Below are 20,745 nucleotides of genomic sequence, written 5' to 3' on the forward strand. Positions count from 1 at the left end.
AATTTCCCGGATGGCCAGTTTGTCAAATGAACTGTGCATAATGTTTTCTTTCTTCTTTTCACTAATTATAAGTTTTAAAGCAATTTGTATTGGAAATCTAAAGATTTCTATGACATTTTAATAGAGTGGGTTTTTTTTGGTTTATTGTTGTTATTTCTTCATAACACTGCTTTAAGTAATAATTAGTTTGCACTTGCCTCAATTGCCTATTTCTCGACAAAGGGTAGAGGAACTTTCCTAACAGGAATGTCAGAGCATTAGGCTGCATTGAGCATTGTTTTCTTTGGGCTTTGGGTTGTGAGGTGTGTGGAAAACAGAGGCAGAGAAGTGGAGAGGGGGCCTACGGATATACTTTTTCTTAGAATGTATCAATTGGAAACCTTTAGATTCATGAAGAAATATTCATATATGAAATATTGTTATTTTCTTAACTACAGCCTTTAATATAATCATAAGAAGAAAGATAAAATACACACTCACACAAACTCACACATAGACACTTACTCTTTTTATGCCCCTGAGTCCCATCTTTCTTTGCTCACATCTGCTGCTTCTGAGATCACCGTCTCAGACTATTTGGTGTGCTAATTCTACTCTACATCTTTTATTCATCTGCCATAACCTCACTCTGCCCCAGGTTCCTCCGAAGCACCACCAAAAAACTGCAGCAAAGATAGATCAGACATCCCTTAAAACTCTATTATTAAGATAAAATTAAAAAATAGAATTGTTAAAAAAACACATTTAAGGAAATAGTCATTTGGTGATTGGCCATTGCTCCAGGTTTAATTTAAAAAACACAAGTTACTGAATTAGCATTGTACTTTAGAACATATCATTGTTGTGTCCCCATGATTTAAACTCTAGCTAGAATTTTACCATTTTCATTGTTTTTCTCATTATTAAAAACAAAAAATACCTTAACTTTCTTGCATTTTTCTATTCCTACTCTCCCTGGGCTTATCTGTTAGTACATCCTAAATAAATATTTGGTGAATTAATAAAATAATGTGTGTTTTAAAGTTGATATATACACACCTTGAAAGGTCACCTAATTCAAAGCAGATTGGGCTCTGAACCTGACTTGTCTTAGAAAAATTCTCATGAGGTGATGGAATTTTGAGACTGAGCTAGGATGCCACTGATACATGTGAATAACTCAGAATTCATGAATAGGAGGTTTTCAATTTATCCTCACTTACTGGAGATTTTGTAGATGAGGCATTAATCTTAGTTTGGAGAAGACACAAACTGATGCCCTGGAGCTTGGGGATAGAACAGGTGGAATGGAAAAGTGGGGAGTCTTGTTCTTGGTAACGTGAATGCTCTGAAAATCAGGATGCAAAACAGATAACAATCACATTTAGGGCTGATGAGATGATAGATTTATAGGTTTATAAACTACAGAGAAATTTGATTTGGGGAAGATATTCTGGATAGAGATCATAAGTTGGGTCAGTAAATAGGCTGGCCAAAATATTAACTGACTTAAGTCCTATAATGTATATCAAGATAACTATGATCATTATTGTTATTCACTTGTAATTAGCAAAATATATATTGGTCTGTAAGAATTTGAAAGGACTGTGATATAAACATAAAAGTTTTCTAAACTATAGACCAATTACTAGTTAGGAGATTGAAACAGTAAAAAAAGGTCAGCAAAAAAGCCCAGGACCAAATGACTTCACTGGTGAATTCTACAAAGCATTCAAAGAAGATTTAATACCTAGTCTTCTCAAATGCTTCTTTGATGAACATGGAGGCAAAAATCCTGAACAAAATATTAGCAAACTGAATCCAACAAGACATTAAAAGGATCATACACCATGATCAAGTGGGATTTATTCCAAGGATGTAAGGATGGTTCAATATCCACAAATCAATTGAGGTGATAAATCACATCAGCAAAATGAAGGATAAAAGCCATATGATCATCTCAATAAATGTAGAAAAAGCATTTGACAAAATTCAACATTAATTTATGACAAAAACTCTCAGCAAAGTGGGTACACTGGGAGTGTAGCTCAGCATAATAAAGGCCATGTATGACAAACCCACAGCTAACAATGGTGAAAAATATGAAGGCTTTTCCTGTAAGATCAGGAATAAGACAGGGATGCCCTCTCACTACTTCTATTCAACATTGTATTGGAATTCCTATCCACAGCAATTAGCAAGAAATAAGAAACAAAAGGAATCCAAATCAGAAAGAAAGAAGGAAAACTGTTCCTATTGCAAATGACATATATAGAAAACCCTAAAGACTCCCCCCAAAACCTGTTAGAACTAATAAGTAAGGTAAGTTGCAAGATATAAAATCAATATACAAAAATCTGTTGCATTTCTATGCACAAATAATGAACCATGAGAAAGAGAAATTAAGAAAACAATCATATTTACAGTTGCATTGAAAAAAGGAATAGGGTCTTCCTTCTTGGTGCAGTGGATAAGAATCCACCTGCCAATGCAGGGGACATGGGTTCGATCCCTGGTCCAGGAAGATCGCACATGGTGCGGAGCAACTGGGCCTGTGCGCCACAACTACTGAGCCCATGTACCACAACTACTGAAGCCCGCACACCTGGAGCCTGTGCTCTGCAACAAGAGAAGCCACTGCAATGAAAAGCCTATGCACCACAATGAAGAGTAGCCCCCGCTCACCACAATTAAAGAAAGCCCATGCACAGCAATGAAGACCTAATGCAGCCATAAATAAACAAACAACAATTTTTTTAACAGGAATAAATTTAACCAAGGAGGTGAAAGACCTGTACACTAAAAACTATAGGACACTGCTGAATGAAAATGAAGACACAAATAAATGGAAAGATATTTCTTATTCATAGATTGGAAGAACTGATAATCCTAAAATGTCCATATTATCCAAAACAACCTATAAGTTCAATGAAATTCCTTTCAAAACTCCAAGGGCATATTTTATAGAACTAGGCCAAATAATTCTAAAAGTTGTAGGAAACCGCAGAGATCCTGAATTGCCAAAATAATCTTCAGAAAGGAGAACAAAGCTGGAAGTACCATTCTCCGTGATTTCAAACTCTACTACAAAGCTCTATTAATCAAAACTGTATGGTGTTGGCACAAAAACAAATACACAGATCAGTGGGACAGAACTGAGAGCACAAGAATAAATCCACATGTATGTGGACAATTAATCTCCAACAAAGGAGAAAGAACATACAAGAGAAAGGATAGTCTCTTTCCAGTTGGGAGAATTGGACATGTAAAATGATGAAACTAGATGACTATCTTATGCCATACACAAAATTAACTCAAAATGGATTAAAGACACCATAATATTCCTAGAAAAAACATAAGCAGTAACCTTGCTGACATCCGATTTAGCAATGTTTTTGTGGATCTGACTCCAAAGTCAAGGGAAACAAAAGCAAAAATAAACAAATTGGGCTCCATCAAATTAAAAAGCTTATGCACAGTGAAGGAAACCATCATCAAAACGAAAAGGCAGCCTACTGAATGGGAGAAGATATTTGCAAATGATATATCTGATAACGGGTTAATATCCAAAATATATAAAGAACTCATACAACAACAAAAGAATGAACAACCCAATTAAAAAGTAGGTAGTGGATATGAATAGACATTTTCCCAAAGACATACAGATGGCGAACAGGCACACATGAAATGATGTTCAACATCACTAATTATTAGGGAAATGCAAAACAAAACTGTAATGAGATATCACCTCATACATGTTAGAATGGCTGTTATCAAAATGATAAGAAATAACAACTGTGGAGAGGAGGTGGAGAAAAGGGAACCTTTTTCTGAGTTGGTGAGATTGTAAATTGGTGCAACCACTATGGAAATCAGTATGGAAATTCCTCAAAAAATTAAGACTAGAACTACCATATGACCCAGCTATTCCACTTCTAAGTATTATTTGAAGATAATGAAAACATTAATTTGAAAAGATGTGTGTGCCCCTATGTTCTCTGCAACATTATTTACGATAACCAAGATGTGGAAACTACCTGTGTACCTGTTTCCATCAATTGATGAATGGATAAATAAGATGTGTGGTGTGTGTGTGACATTCTTTTTATTAGTCTACATATTCAAGAGATGCCTATATATATATATACACACTATATATATATATATATGCACGTATATATATAATGGAATACTACTCAGCCATAAAAAAGAATGAAATCCATCCTTGTGGCAACAAGGATGAGCCTTGAAGGTATTATGCTAAGTGAAATAAGTCAGAAGGAGAAAGACAAATACTGTATAATTTCACTCATATGTGGAATCTAAAGAAACCAAAACAAATGCACAAATAAAAACAAACAAACCCATCAATGCAGAGAACAGTTTAGTGGTTACCAGAGTGGAAGGTGGTTAGGAGTGGGTGAAACTGATGAAGTGTGTCAACTCATATGGTGATGGATGGTAATTAGACCTGTGGTTGTGACCACTTTGTACTGTATACAGATGGTGAATTATAGTGCTGTACACCTGAAACTAATGTAATAAAAAAGTTTCATAGCTTTAAAAGAATTTCACTTGAACGTTTGTCAACCATTGCTTGGTAGACTTCTCATATTATGTACATATATGTATTTTGCAGGTTTAGAGCAATTTGTTGGAAGAATGCAAGATTTTCGATTATACCAAGTGGCGCTTACAAACAGGTAAGCAGATCGTAAAACTTTATACCTGAAGTGTAAAGGTAAATGATAAATTCATTTAAGTAAGAGTATCATGAAGATTACAGCATTTTCCACCTTTACAGTATTTGGGAAACATCATCTAATTGATGTTTACAGTGTTTGCTGTGGCTTAGTCTATGGTTGTTATTCACTAGTGCTACTCTATTGGGTAACTCCTCATAATATAAAATTGATCAAATTCTGTACAAAGGATTTCTTCTAAGAAAACTAGACTTTTGAACAAGTTGTATTATAGAATTTGGGATACATTTGTTTAAATGTTCTGTATGAAGTTGTTTCTGATACTTAAGAAACTGCTATACTTCACTCTGTATGATAATCTCTAGGTCCATCCACATCTCTACAAATGACCTTTTTATGGCTGAATAATATTCCATTGTATATATGTACCACATCTGTATCTATTCATCTGCTGATGGGCATTTAGGTTGCTTCCATGACCTGGCTATTGTAAATAGTGCTGCAGTGAACATTAGGGTGCATGTGTCTTTTTGAATTATGGTTTTCTCTGGGTATATGCCCGGTAGTGGGATGGCTGGGTCGTATGGTAATTCTATTTTTAGTTTTTTAAGGAACCTCCATACTGTTCTCCATACTGCCTGTATCAATTTACATTCCTACCAGCAGTGCTAGAGTGTTCCCTTTTCTCCACACCCTCTCCAGCATTTGTTGTTTGTAGATTTTCTGATAATGCCCATTCTAACTGGTGTGAGGTGATACCTCATTGTAGTTCTGATTTGCATTTCTCTAATAATTAGTGATGTTGAGCAGCTTTTCATGTGCTTCCTGGCCATCTGTATGTCTTCTTTGGAGAAATGTCTATTTAGGTCTTCTGCCCATTTTTGGATTGGGTTGTTTGTTTCTTTTAATATTGAGCTGCATGGGCTGTTTATATATTTTGGAGATTAATCCTTTGTCCATTGATTCATCTGCAAATATTTTCTTCCATTCTGCAGGTTTTCTTTTCATCTTGTTTATAGTTTCCTTTGCTGTGCAAAAGCTTTTAAGTTTCATACAGAGTGAAGTAGGTCAGAAGAGAAAAACAAATATCATATATTAATGCATATATTTGGAATCTAGAAAAATGGTACAGATGAACCAGTTTGCAAGGCAGAAATAGAGACACAGATGTAGAGGACAAACATATGGACCCCAAGGGGGGAAAGCGGGGTGGAAGGGTGGTGGTGGTGGGATGAACTGGGATATTGAGATTGACATATATACACTAATATGTATAAAATAGATAACTAATAAGAACCTGCTGTATAAAAATAAATAAAATTCAAATTAAAAAAAGAAACTTCTATATCTGCCTTTTAAAATTGCTTTGCTGAATTTGTAAGTGCTAGAGAATGTAGAACAATGGAAATGATTAATTATTTTGATATATGGAAAGATCTCAAGAGACTGGGCTATTAGGCTTGGAGACAAAAAGAGTGAGTACTTTGAAGTATTGTTATATATTTCTATTTCCAGTGAACAAATAATTACGTAGACTTGGACTATATTTAATGAAGTATTTCCTCATCTTGAGAATAGGTGGGAAATCTTTCTTTCTTAGGCATTTTTCAAGACATGTAGGCTTCCATTCTGTTCAGAAAGTTCAAGTGAAATTCTGCCTGAGACATCCTCTGAAGTTTGTTTCCCAAGTTATGATTTGATGACATAATAGTAAATTGTTGTATGGATGAGTTGCTCTTACTCGCTTCAAAAAGAAGAATGTTTATTCCTATTTCTTTAAGGGAAATGTAGATTAGTATGGTGAATTTCCAAATGACAGGACTAGCTCTTATAAAGTTGAAAAGCATTGCTCTTGTGGTGCTGCAGTGGTCAGTGGTATGTCCATTAGCAATATACACATTTTTTTATTTGTCTATATGATCTAGACATGCCTAAATGTAGGATGCTGTACCACTGAAACACAGTCTTGGGGAGATTTACTGCCACTAGCCTCACCATCTTTTAGATCACCTTTGTCTAAAATTCTGATGAGCAGCATTGCAAATAAAGATTTCCCTGAGATAAAGGTCTTACTGGATGGTCACTTTTGGCCCCATGCAACATGTGATATCAATTGAAAACTATGAATGAGATTTAAAGAAGAAGGCGTGCCTTTATGCAATTTAGTGAATGAAAAAGCTTCCTACCTCCTCCATTGCCTTCGGTGGGGTTGGAGAGAAGTCTAGTCTCTCTACTTAGACCTGGGTTGCTGGTGTTGGCCTATCTGAAATGTCTGGAAAGGTGCTATGTGGAAGAATGCCTATAAATAGAATGATGGATTCTGCTCTAGATCAGTATATTGCCCTTAATGGAAAAATTAAATATATCTGCCTGAAACTGGCGTTCTTCTTTGACTGTTGGCAGTGGCGATATGATCTGAAGCCACTGAAGCATCTTAGGGTGCCAGAATCTGTACTGATGACTCACAGGAAACCATTGACAAATGGTCTTGGCCTCGGTCCCTTTGCCTAAAACAGCAGCAGATAAAGTGATACTTATTTTCTTACTTCTTTCCCATGGATAAATGAGAGACCCTATCTATAACTCTCATTATTTTCAGTACATTATTGTTCGCTGTCAGTGGTAAGTCGGCTTAACAACCTAAGTTAATGTTGCCTTTCTTTTTATTACAAATAGGCCCAGTAAAATACTATATCTTAATAAATATCTTGATAATCAGTCAAGGACTTGTTCATGCTTCTTGATGTACAAAGTTAACACTTAAGAAAGTACTGTTTTTACACAGAGAATAGACTTGTGGTTGCCAAGCGGGGTGGGGGAGGGATGGAGTGGGAGTTTGGGGTTAGCAGATGCAAACTGGTATATTTAGAATGGATAAACAACAAGGTCCTGCTGTATAGCACAGGGAACTATATTCAATATCCTGTGATAAACCATAATGGAAAAGAATATAAAAAAGAATGTATGTACATGTATAACTGAATCACTTTGCTGTACAGCAGAAATTAACACAACATTGTAACCAACTATACTTTATAAAATGTACTGATGTATGAGTATGTTTATTTGGCCAGGAATGACTCTGTTTTTATGTTCTGTTTAGAAAATTATTAAAGCTAAATGGCTGCAAATCAAAACAAAATAGCGATAGACATTGGTAACACCTCTTAGAAGATCTGTCACTGTTGAGCTATTGGTCCTTACCGTCTGCCTCTTGACTCCCACAGAGAGATTCAGGAAGTTTTCTCTGGAGATCTGCCCAGATTGCATACCCAGTCACATTGCCGTTGCCCTGGCAGCCACCCTCGGGTTCCTCGTTTGGAACAGCGGTACTGTGTTCCTAATGATGCAGAAGACACAACCAATAATAGGGTGTTACGGCTGAATCCTGAAGCCCATCCTCTTTCTTTTGTCAATGATAACAATATCGGTACTTCGTGGCTTTCCCATGTGTTTACAGACATGACCCAACTTAATCAAGGAGTGACTATTTCAATAGATTTGGAAAATGGACAGTATCAGGTAATTTCAAACAGTGGGATGTGTGTTAGTTTCCCGCGGTGGCTTCAACAAATGACCACAGATTGAATGGCTTTACACAACAGAAATTTCTTATAATTCTGAATATCAGTAGTGTGAAATCAAGGTGTTGACAGGGCCATGCTCCTTCTAAAGACCCTGGGGAAGAATCCTTCTTTGCCTTTCCCAGGTTCTGGTGGCTCCTGGCATTACTTGGTTCATGGCAGCATAACTCCAACCTCTACTTCCTTTTTTCATGGCCCTCTTCCTTGTTTCTGGGTGTATGTCAGTTCTTTCTCTTTCTTCTCTCATGAGGACCATCCTACACCCAGGATTATCTCCCCTTGAGACCCTTAACTTAATTACATCTGCAAAGATCCTATTTTCAAATAAGGTCACATTCACAAGTACCAAGAGTTAGTACTTGAACACATCTATTTGGGGACACAACTCAACTATAAAGTGAAAACTGAATTAGACAACTGACCATTACCTTACTAAAGTAGTGTATTATAATGTATGAAATAAAAATATTTCAAAGAAGGTATGTAGGACCTAATATTTTAGAGAAAAATTAGAGATTTGTGTCAAAATTATATGAAATATTGAAACATCTTTTCAATATTAAGTAGCACAAATTAATAAAAACTGAGGTCCTTATTGTAAATTACTACTTAAGAAGAAATATATAACAATTATTTCATATAAGTAATGTTCCTTTTTCATCTTTATAACAAACTTAATATTTCCACCTTAATTTATAAAATTCTTGAGAAGAGGGACATATCTGCATTTATAGAATGTGTGGCCTTTACTATATGGCTATGAAATTTCTGGATATCTAATAAATATTTGGTAATTATCATTATAAGGAAGTAAGTTATTTGAATCTAACAATTCCATGATTTATACTGATGGGTCAAACTTAAAACTTCAGTGACAATAATTAACATCCATTTCCAGGTGTTTTACATCATCATTCAGTTCTCTAGTCCACAACCAACAGCAGTAAGGATTCAAAGGAAGAAAGACAACAGCCTAGACTGGGAGGATTGGCAGTATTTTGCTAGAAATTGCAGCACTTTCGGAATGAAAAACAATGGAGAATTGGAAAATTCTGATTCTGTCAACTGTCTTCAGCTTCCCAAGTATGAATATTTTTAAATGATTGTCTTTGAATGTATTTAGGAGTTAATTTTAAGAGACTAATGAGCAGTAGTAACCTACATATAAGCTAACCAGGTTGGTAGAGACTTCCTTCTACCACCAACTTTCTTAAGGCAGATTTTTCTAGGACTCCTCCCTAAATTGAGTTTTAAACAATGTTTAAAATTCTTGTAAAACGTTAGAGTATCTCTTGCTTACAGTCTCACTTGTGCTTTAAAATTGATTTTCAGATTGTCTACCAAGTTATCCTATATTAATAGGATTTTTATTATGTCCTCAAGGAAATGTTTTACTATATTTTTCTGTAATGCTCTTATATTGTTTGTATATGAAATATATGGAATATGTTTGTTCTCCCAGCATGAAGAATTTAAGCTATTATTAATATTGTGTTGTGATTTTTGTTTTGTCAAAAATATGAATATCTTATGATTTCAAATTTCATCAACAGTTTTACTCCATATTCCCGTGGTAATGTCACCTTTAGCATCCTAACACCTGGACCAAATCATCGTCCTGGATACAATAATTTCTATAATACCCCATCTCTTCAAGAGTTTGTAAAGGCCACACAAGTACGACTTCATTTCCATGGACAGTACCATACAACTGAGGCTTCTGTCAGCCCCAGACACAGATACTACGGGGTCAATGAAATCACCATCACTGGAAGGTAGTGTTCATTACCAAGGTTTCGAGTGTGCTTTTCATTATGAATATTGTTTCTAATTAGACTTTTGTCATACTTATTTTAAAATACATTAACTAAAATTTCAGAGCAAGCCAGATTCTAATCTTCATGTACTGAATTGGTTTCATACTCTTAAGATTTTGCGGGGAGATTTGTATGCGAGTCTTTGCTGTACATAATATCACATTATTATAAAATAAGTTTTCAAAAGCTGTTTGGTTTAGAAGTTATACTATGAATCCAACTGAGAAAATATTTACCAAATATTTTGCTTGGTTTGTTCTGGAATATAATTTTCAAGTATTCTTGAAATCAAAGAGCAGGAGCTAGATTTAGAGTTACAACTATAGTACCAGCTAGTTTATAAGTGTTGGGCTTGGTCTCCCTGAGTCCACAATTCACAGTTTTATGAGGAATATCTGTTTTCCTTTAAAGGAAAAATCTCATATACTCTAAGTAATTTATAGATACCTGATCTAATTGAGAACAAATTTAAACAAATGAATAGCTGGAGAACTAGGAGGCAGCATACTCCCTAGTATGGAAATTGTGCATATATAGACAATATTTAAAATTGGTTTGTGCTGGAAGAATGATATATCTTGTGAATAAAGAACGTCTTTCAAAACAGATCAGAATATCAACATGTAAGTGTTATTTTTTAAGTCATAGCACAATGAAAAAATAACACTATTAAATTTTCACCATCTAATTTTGGGGAAAAAATTGGAATTTGTTAACTTTATTTTCCAGTTTATTCTGAACTGTATAGTCTTAACTGTGTTTTCAGTAGTTTCAGTAAATGCCTTTTCTTGGCAGGTTTGTCACATGGTTAATATAGGTGTAAACAACCCAAGATGGGCTTGAAAATTACCTTCATGGTCAATGTGGTTTGGATATTAATGACGATCCTTCCCGTACTTAAGTTAATTTAAAACTGTTATGAATGTATACATGATTAAAGAGAAACTAATTTTTGTGTTAACACATTTGTCTCCCTTGTTGGATTCACATAGTGGAGATGTACATATATATATATATATATATATATATGTAGGTCTTTAAATATATTCATGATTGAGCTGGTGTTTCTAAGGAGTTGTCTGACGCTCATGTTCACAGGTGTCAGTGCTGTGGTCATGCTGATAACTGTGACACGAAAAGCCAGCCCTATAGATGCCTCTGCTCTCGGGAAAGTTTCACTGAAGGACTTCATGTGAGTTCTCTGTTTATGCATGGGAATCTCAAAAAAGAGGGGTTGGGATGTTGAATATAAATTTCTTAAACTTGATTTGGTCTAATTTCTGGGTATGAATAAAAGTAAATTGATATGAACTTAAAATGTTAATTATTTCAGAAAACTTTTTCATAAAGAAAAATTAAAGCCATCAATAAATTTGAAAATTTCATTTAAAAATACTCTAAGAGGGAAATAACAACTAATACTAAACCCTGAGATTTTCTTTTCCCTTTCTTTTTTCATCTTTGTTTCATCAGCATTATCATGTTTATCATATTTTATAAAACAATTTTTAAGGTATCTGAATAGATGGCACTAAAAAAAAAAAAGGGTCACGTTACTAGACCTAAAGGGTAAATTTGTGCAAAGGTACATAGAGAGATCTTTATGTACTTGCATCAATCAAGTTTAATTCATTACTGATAGCAGGAATTTTAAGTAGTTAATTTGAAAATCGACAGTAAAGTTACTTAGAAATTACATTATTTTAGCTTGTCTATGATCATCAGGGTAAGTTTCATAGTTGAAGTGGAAATTTAGCTACATCTTTAGGAATAAGAGGTAAATGAAAAAAATTTGAGAGAGATTTGTTAGAAATATTCAGCATAAACGTCAGTAACAGCTCATATGAAAGAGGGTTACAGCAGCAGTAACAATCATACCAAAAATAAAAGTTTAGAGTATGGAGTCTTCAGTAAATGGTGTTTGAAACAATTGGCTGCCAATTTGTAAGAAAATAAAGTTCGAGGCCTACCTCATGGCATGTACAAAAATCTAGGCGCTTAAAGAATTAAGTGTAAAAATAACTTTAAATTTATTAAAATAACGATTAGAACAGTATTTCTAAATCTCAGGTGGGGGGGTCTATATAAGTGTAGCATATGAAATAAACAAAGAAGTATATCAGGAGTCATGAAAAAATATTGACATATTTTTTCATATAAATATTTAAAATTCTTTATAGTGTAAGGACTAAAATAACTATAGTGTAATGATAAGTGATGGGGCTGATAGAAAATATTTACATCGTGTTAACAGATAAAGATTTGAGAGCCCTCTAAAAAGGCAAAACGCACTATTCTTCTACAACTACTGCTTACACTTCTGACACCAGATGCATGGGGTTTTTCTACACAAAGCAATTCACTTCTCTGTGGACACCAACTGGGTGTCCTACAATTTAATTCAATTCTGACACTAACTGGAAGTATCACAGACCCCATGGGTTTAGAGGTCAGTCCCACCAGAGGAGCTCTCACTTTAGATGCCAGCTGCAAGTAGTCGGTCCCCAGGTTAACTACAACTTCGGTCTGACTTAGCTGCAAATTGGGAGCTCCCCAATCCCCTTTTTGGTTTGATAATTTACTAGAATGGCTCACAAAACTCAAGTAAATACTTTACTTATTAGATGACCATTTATTATAAAAGGATGCAACTCAGGAACAGCCCAGATGGAAGGGATGCATAGGGAAGGTAAGGAGGAAGGGGCGCAGAGCTTACGTGTCCTCTCTGACCATGCCACCCTCCCAGCAAGCACCTCAATGTGTTTATCAATCTGTGGGCTCTCTGAACCTCTTCAGCCAGAGTTCTTATGGAAGCTTCATTATGCATGATTGATTAAATCATTGGCCATTGGTGATTGAACTTGACCTCTAGGCCCTCTCCCTCCCTGGAGATCCAGAGTTGGGGCTGAAAGTTCCAACCCTCTAACCCTGGCAACCAGCCCCTGTTCTTAGGGTGTTTCCAAAAATCACCTCATTAAAATAAACTCAGGTGGGGTTGAAAGGGACTTGTTATGAGTAAAAAAAGATGCTCTTTTACCTTTTTGTTCTGGAGCTATTTTAGGAACTGGGGACAAAAACCAAATATTATAACAAGATAATGTCCCTATCATTCTTATCAGTTAGGAAATTACGAGAGTTTTAGGAGCTGTGTGCCAGAGCCCAAAAATATAATATATTTTATTATGTCACAAACCCTAATACACAAAAACACTTTAAGAATAATTAGAAAAATAATAATAATGAGCAAATATGTTAACAAGTAATTTACAAAGAAGAACTGACAATTTTCAACAAACATATGAAAGTTTACCCAACCTCAGTTTTAATTAGAAAATTGCAAATTATAATAAAATATTGTTTTTAACCTATCAAATTAGCAAAAAGTTTCAAAACTGGTAACATTTAGGTTTGTGAGAATGTGAACTTTTTATATATCATTGATGGAACTACCAATTGGTACAAAAATTTTGGAGGGTAATTTGGCCATATGTATATTAAAGTAAAGTTGTATATACAATGAGTTACACTATGTAGTTGTCATTCTAAAAAGCAATTCTGCATTGACAAGAGTATGGAATGGTTGTATCTGTATCTGTGGTTACATAAACATGGGATTATAGGTTAGTGTATTTTAGCTTTTAAAATAATAGCACTGCCTCTGGACTCCTGTATGACTTGTGAGCTTCCCTGCCTCCTAGATCTTCCCCTGACTTGTTTCGTTAGTCACTTCACTTCTCTGTGTAGTTGGTTTTAGAATTTCATGGAATACCTTGTTCTTTTAAAACCATCTGTAAAGGATTTGGCAAACTCCATTTCTGTCATCTGAGATTCTTAATCTAATTTGTTTTTGACTACAACATTAGTGCATATAGTTCAATGGCAAGAATATTATCTAAAATGCAGGCTTCCTCTGGCACATTTAGGATGTAATGCTGATCTTCAGTTTCAACTCATGGTCTTTGATTTGGTTACAGCCACCTTTCTTTCTATGTGCTCAAACCAAAACTTTCATGTTCTAATTCAGAGGCCCCGTTCAACTTTTTCTCCAGATCATTGCTTTATACTGCTGATCCATTTATTTATATATTTAGTCTTCCCCATTAGTTGATAATCCCTCTGAAAAAAGAAATCTTCTACAGTTTTTGGATATCTAACACTGGAGGCTTTGAGTTTGATTTGATTAGTATATCATGAAAACAAATCTTTTGAAAAAGCATTGATTTTAATGTTTCATTGTATGGCTTATCATGTTGTCGCAGAAAGGAAATTAATTGGATTAACTTGATTGACTCACTCTTCATTCAGCCATAATTGTGTGTTTAAATTTTGGGGATTTTGATTTGTTCTTGATTTTAAAGTGACATTTATTTGGTTTTTCTTAGTGTCTTCTCCTTTTAATCCTTTAAGATAGACACTTCTTTCCTGGCAGTCAGTGATTTTTTTTCATTAACCTCACCCTTCCTCTCCAAACCTATTAATTACCTAACTGAAAAATGCTCTGGGATGAATTGAATAGGGCACTTTGATCTGAATCTGTCTAGTAAATGCAAACTGAGGACTGGCTAATACATTCATTTGATATGTTGTTATCTGAGCTTCTCTCGCTTTATTTTGACTAGTTAGTTCCTCTCCTCCGCCCTCACCCCCATCTCTCTTCCTCTCCATGCCTCATTCTGTTTTTTCCTTTTTCTCTCTCTTTAACTGCTCACGGTTAAGTGATTGATATTTTAAGATTCTTGCATGATTTCATGCTTCCCCTTAAAAATAGAGCCATTAAATGTATCACGGCTTATGATTGGTTTCAGAAGTCAAGTTGGGATTTTCAGACTTGGTCTCAGGTGGTGACTGTTGGATTATGAACTAGTGAAATAATTAACTATAATTTAGGTTGAGAATATGTTTTAATGCTTCTTGTTTCGACACTAAGTGCCTTTTGAAAACAAAAGTTTCAAAGTTGACTTTTCTGTTATTTTCCTCCTGTCATATTTTGATAATTCGTGAATGTAGCCATAAATAAAAAAGCAACAAATATCATTCACTTACCAAAGTTTGGCAAATGCACGGTTAAGTTGAATGATTTCTCAGTCTTATGTTATTTTCAACCGTGTGTTGAAAATAAAAAATGATTTTATAATGCATTCATAGCATGAGCTTCTCTTTTGTTATCATTCTAGATATTTTAATACATGTGGGACTTAGGTATCTGAAAAAGTTGTCTTAAAATAACTTGAAAATATATTTAATCAAATGCTTTTCACGTTGTTCCAGTTTTTAAAATAATAAGTTTTGGTATATAAGCCATTCATATCCTATTGGAACCAATGTTCTTTTTAAAGATCTGGACATAATCCAAAAAGAGTGTCTTCAATTTCACAGTATTATGCTAGCCATTAATAATATTACTCAATAAACAGGGCTTTTGTGAATTATATTACAGCCATTTGGTAAACAGATGAAAACGTAAGATTTGAGAATATGCCAGTTCTGGGCAATTGTCAGTCCTATGAGAAAGTGTTTTTAGCGGAGGTGAAAATGAATGAAGTCGGGGGAAAGGAATGGAATGGTGAATTCAGAAGCAAGTTCATATGTGGAGCCATTCTAGAGAATTTTCTGTATGAAACATTCTTTAGTTGTTTATAAAGTTGATGTTAGGAGCTGGTGGTCCTCAGGTGGGAACAGTGTTTAAACAGTTTTTTCTTTAATTTCCAACAAAAGTTTTCGCTTTTCTTTCTTTCTTTTTTTTTTTTTGAGTTCTCTTAATTAGAAAGTAGTCCAATACTATGCCCATGTTCACCATGGCAACAGTTGGCTAACTCAGGGTAGCAATTACCATCTTCAGAACATTATCACTGTTCAGTTGCTGCTAAATTTACTCCTGTCCTTAGCTTTATATCTAGGTGACCTCATCCACGTTAACTACCTGTCTTCAGACACTTTTAAACTTCTGAACCCTAAAAAACAAAACTCACTAATACTGACACTTACACTAGTAGCCAGAATACATGATTAATTATTTTGGGTATAGCTGGATTGGCAGTCTATTTCATAGCTCCTATTTATTTTGTGCATTCATAAAATTATAAAACTAACACATAACCAAAAACAACTCAAGAAAATCTATTACCAAAAACACCACTGACTCTAAGATGAACTTCAAGGCACACTTACTTTTTCTTAAACGTTCTGTGAAACCTAAAGCATTTATCTTCAGGAGGCTGACTGACTCTCCTCAGTGCTGTTGGACTGGGAACTCTGACATATTTTGGTATGGTATTGGCAATTTTAAGGCTTTGACTTTAATGTATTATGTATGCAATAAATAAAAATGGCATATTTCATTAATAGAGAATAATTTTTGCGTACTGCCACATTTCTTCCCTCCAAATGACTGAAGCAGTGAGTAATTAATTTACTGATCCATTTTAGGATCAATCTATGGAAAAACAAATCCCAATAGACTGGATGCTATTCAAAAACTTTTGAGCAGAGTTGAATGATTTAAAGTAGATTTCAGGATTACATGGCATTGAACTTCCATGGATCATATGATTGTTGATACTGTTTTAAAATGAGTAATTTTATTTTATTTGGATAATTATTTTCATTTATGTATTTTTAACTTAAATAATTTTTTGAGATAATTGTAAATTCATATACTAGTGTAAGAAATAATACAAAGAGGTTTCTTGTCCCCTTTACCAAATATGACTCATGGGAACATCTTGCAGAACTACTGTTTTTCCTTTTTAAATCAACTTTCTTGAAGTATAATTTGAGTACAATAGAGTATACCCATTTAAAATTGTATAGTTTGGGGCTTCCCTGGTGGCGCAGTGGTTGAGAGTCCGCCTGCCAATGCAGGGGACACGGGTTCATGCCCCGGTCCGGGAAGATCCCACATGCCGCGGAGCGGCTGGGCCCGTGAGCCGTGGCCGCTGAGCCTGCACGTCCGGAGGCTGTGCTCCGCAACGGGAGAGGCCACAGCAGTGAGAGGCCTGCGTACCGCAAAAAAAAAAAAAAACCTATCTGAAGACCTGTTCTACCCATTTTTCCCAGAGCACAGAGTGCCTCATTGCTGTTCTCCACCTGAGCTCCTTTCAGGGGGGTGTTGAAAGTCAGCAGCTGCAGCAGCACATAATTTAATCCTTGTGGAGGTAGATGGCCAGTGCCCATGGCAAGGGCCAATTTGTCATTGACAGCTTCTACATCCCATCCCCACAACTCCTTTGTACTTTATAGATCATTTCCTAACTAGTCGTATTATTAGCTTTATTGTAATAAAGTACCTCTGGTCCACCTGCTCAGGAAGTCCATTATAACTATCAAAAAATATGTGTTAAGATCATGGCAGAATACAACCTAGGAATTGGAAGCTTGTATATGGTACTAACTAGTCTATGTCAACTAACATGGTGGCATAGCTACAATATAGGTCTTACTTCTTTTCTCCTCCTGTCTGGCACTTTCTTTACCTGGTCTAAGAGTTCAAGTATTGATAGAATCTAGCTTTAAGAAAAGTGTTACCCATTGAAACTTGCATCCTTAGAATTTTTCATTTTCTTTTAATAGCTGCATGCACCTTTCAAGGGCTCTGGGCCAAGAATGATGCGCTGACCACTGCCTCTGCCAAGCACGGGCACTTTGTTGGCTACTTAACTAGTCTTTCATCATTGTGTGACATCATTGTCTGCAGGGGTGGTCAAGCATTCACAGAGCAATTTATTAGGAACCATGAATACTTCCTTTATTCTGTGGCTCTGATTTGTGACCCTTTTATAACATTAATCATGGATTTTATGAATTTTAACTAAAATCACACCATCAGTATGCATTTTTGTTAGTATTATAAATAGCAGAGCCAGCTTAAAGCATTTTATATAATAAACTTTCCTACCATTCAATAATTTGAATGGTGCCAGCGTCACACTCTACATTGCTTTTTATGTAAATGGATATTTCCTGTTATTTGAGAGAGTGTATTCCTTTAGAGCACTGAAGTCCAGAAGTATGAGTCATCATGACTAACTTGTGTCATATTTTTATTACACATCAAACTTTATGACTTCTTATGTTTTCTTTTTGCTCACAGAAATTTTTTTACTGTAAATGTATTTCATTTTATATGATAGTTTTGTAACACTAATGAATTAATTCATTTTCATGTAACTAGCATTCTGGCAGTTAGTATTATAGAATCTCCATTAGATGTACATTTAGTGAGTCAAGGTCAAGAATTTCATTTCCTATCTTACACGTGGATGATATTAATCTTTGAAAAACACTTATACTTGTTTCCCTGAGATAGGTATATACATAAATGTCTTTAAAATGCAAGTTTAATACGTGAAAAAGAGGTTAGGATCAAAGGGGGATAGATTGAGACAGCTTTATAGAAGAAGTAAATAGAGATGATGAACATATACAAATGAAGAAATATGATATCTAAGGGGATAAGGGTAAATAATTGTCCAAAGCTGAGGAATGGCATGATTCTTCTGAATCCTAAGTAGACTATGAAAAAAATACATAGGTAAGATATAATGAATCTGATGATCATCAAAGACCAAGAGTGGATACTAAAAAGTAACCAGAGAAAAAGATAAATTACTTATAGATCTGAATTTATAAGAAACTGTGACATTGGATATCTCAATCCACAATAGAAGCCAGAAGACAGTGGAATAGTGCAATACCTCTGAATTCCAAAGAGAAAGTAACCAACAAACCTAGAATTGTATTTGTAGCTGAACTATCAATTAACAACAAGGGAGAAAAAATACATTTTTGTCTAACAAAAATTTATCAACTTTACCACCAGTAGATTCACTAAAAGAATTTTTAAAGGCTGTACTTCATAAAGAAATATAATGATTTCAGAAAATAAGGCCTGATGTGCAAGAAGGAATTATAAGCAAGTGAACCAGTAAATATATATAAGCTGTATTAAATAATAATATTGTTTAATAATGATATATTTAATAATAAATGTAAACTCTATTAATAATAGCATTATAGATGGTGGAGTGTATAAAATAGCAAGATACTCCTAAAATGGACATTAAAATACAATTAAGGGAAAGGAAAATATTCGACTCCAGCCCCCTCTAGTCATCCTGCTGTGTCTAAGGGGTCAGACTGAGGGACTGTTACACACTCATTAAAAGCCTGAGACCTAATTATAGGGCTATTGAACACTTCTCCACACCCCACACCTTAGACCACATCACTAAAGGCGTACTTTTATGGAGTTCCTTTAATCCAGTACATAATGTACAGTTTTCAAAAAAAAATTAAAAGGCATACTAAAAGACCAAAAGTACAGTTTAAAGAGACAGAGCAAACTTCAGATCCAGATTCAGATATAGTAGAAATGTTGGAATTATCAGATTGGGAAGTTAAAACAACTATAATTAATATGCTACAGGTTCTAATGGGAAAATGATATAATATACAAGAACAGATGGGTAATGTAAGCAGAAAGATGGAAATTCTAAAAAAAAAAAAAATGCTAGAGATCAGAAACACTATAACAGGAATGAAGGATGTCTTTGATGGATTCATTAGTAGACTGGACACGGCTAAAGAAAGAATCTCTGAGCTTGAGAATATGTCAATAGAAACTTCCAAAACTGAATAGCAAAGAGAAAAATTATTTTAAAAAAGAAGAATATCTAAGAACTGTGGGACAATTACAAAAGGTATAATATATGCATAATGGAAATACTAGAAAGAGAAGAAAGAAATGGAAAAGAAGAAGCAATAATGACTGAGAATTTCCCAAATGAATGTCAGACACCAAACCAATAGTCCCAAAAGCCTGAGAACACCAAGCAAAATAAATTCCAAAAATTTACATCCAGGTATATCATATTCAAACCACAGGAAATCAAAGATAAAGAAAAAATCTGAAAAGAAACCAGAAAAAAAAAAAAACACCTAACCTATAGAGGAATAAAGATAAGAATTACTTCTGACGTCTCAGAAACCATGCACACAAGGAAAATTAAATATTTCAAGTGTTGAGAGACACAACCCACCAACCTAGAATTCTGTAACTTGCAAAATTATCCTTCGAAAGTGAAGGAGAAGTGAAAACTTTCTCAAACAAAATTGAGGGAATTTGTTGTCAGTAGACTTGTTTGCAAGAAATTCTTCAGAGAGTTCTTCAGAGAACAAAGAAGTTCTTCAGAGAGAAGGAGAATGATATAGATCAGAAGCTTGGATCTACATAAAGAAAGGAAGTGACTTAGAGATGAAATAAGTGAAGATAAAATAAAACACTTGTTTTTCTTATTTTAATTGATCTAAAAGATAAAAATTTGTTCAAAATAATTGCACGATATGTTGGATTGGCCAAAAAGTTCGTTCGGATTTTTCAGTAAGATGGAAAACCTGGATGAACTTTTTGGCCAACTCCATACTTGATGATTATAGCTTATGTATTAGTGAATCAAGTGGCAGCAGTGATACAAGGGACAGAAAGGATCCAGGGGTGCTTTGTTTTGTTAAAGTACTTATTCCACCCATGAAGTGGTGTAGTGTTATTTGAAAGTGGACTTAGATTAGTTGTAAATTATTGTAAATTAGTTGGAAATGCATATTACAAACTCTAGGACATCCACTTTTTTTTTTTTTTTTTTTTTTTTTTGTTTTGGGGCCCCT

The 20,745-nt window shown here is 34.6% G+C and overlaps 1 protein-coding gene across 1 annotated transcript in view; it reads left to right on the forward strand.

Moving 5' to 3' along the window:
• Window positions 1-20,745, forward strand: part of USH2A (usherin) — a gene marked incomplete at its 3' end in the record, with an annotated part of 720,880 nt that overhangs the window by 83,669 nt on the left and 616,466 nt on the right. The window contains exons 4-8 of the mRNA XM_024739202.1: window positions 4,619-4,682; window positions 7,910-8,204; window positions 9,165-9,349; window positions 9,820-10,041; window positions 11,182-11,275. Of these exons, the coding sequence (XP_024594970.1) occupies window positions 4,619-4,682; window positions 7,910-8,204; window positions 9,165-9,349; window positions 9,820-10,041; window positions 11,182-11,275 (860 nt within the window). The remainder of the gene's footprint in view (window positions 1-4,618; window positions 4,683-7,909; window positions 8,205-9,164; window positions 9,350-9,819; window positions 10,042-11,181; window positions 11,276-20,745) is intronic.

The sequence above is a fragment of the Neophocaena asiaeorientalis genome, unplaced genomic scaffold (assembly GCF_003031525.2).
Source record: "Neophocaena asiaeorientalis asiaeorientalis breed wild unplaced genomic scaffold, Neophocaena_asiaeorientalis_V1.1 scaffold477, whole genome shotgun sequence".
Lineage (NCBI taxonomy): Eukaryota > Metazoa > Chordata > Mammalia > Artiodactyla > Phocoenidae > Neophocaena > Neophocaena asiaeorientalis.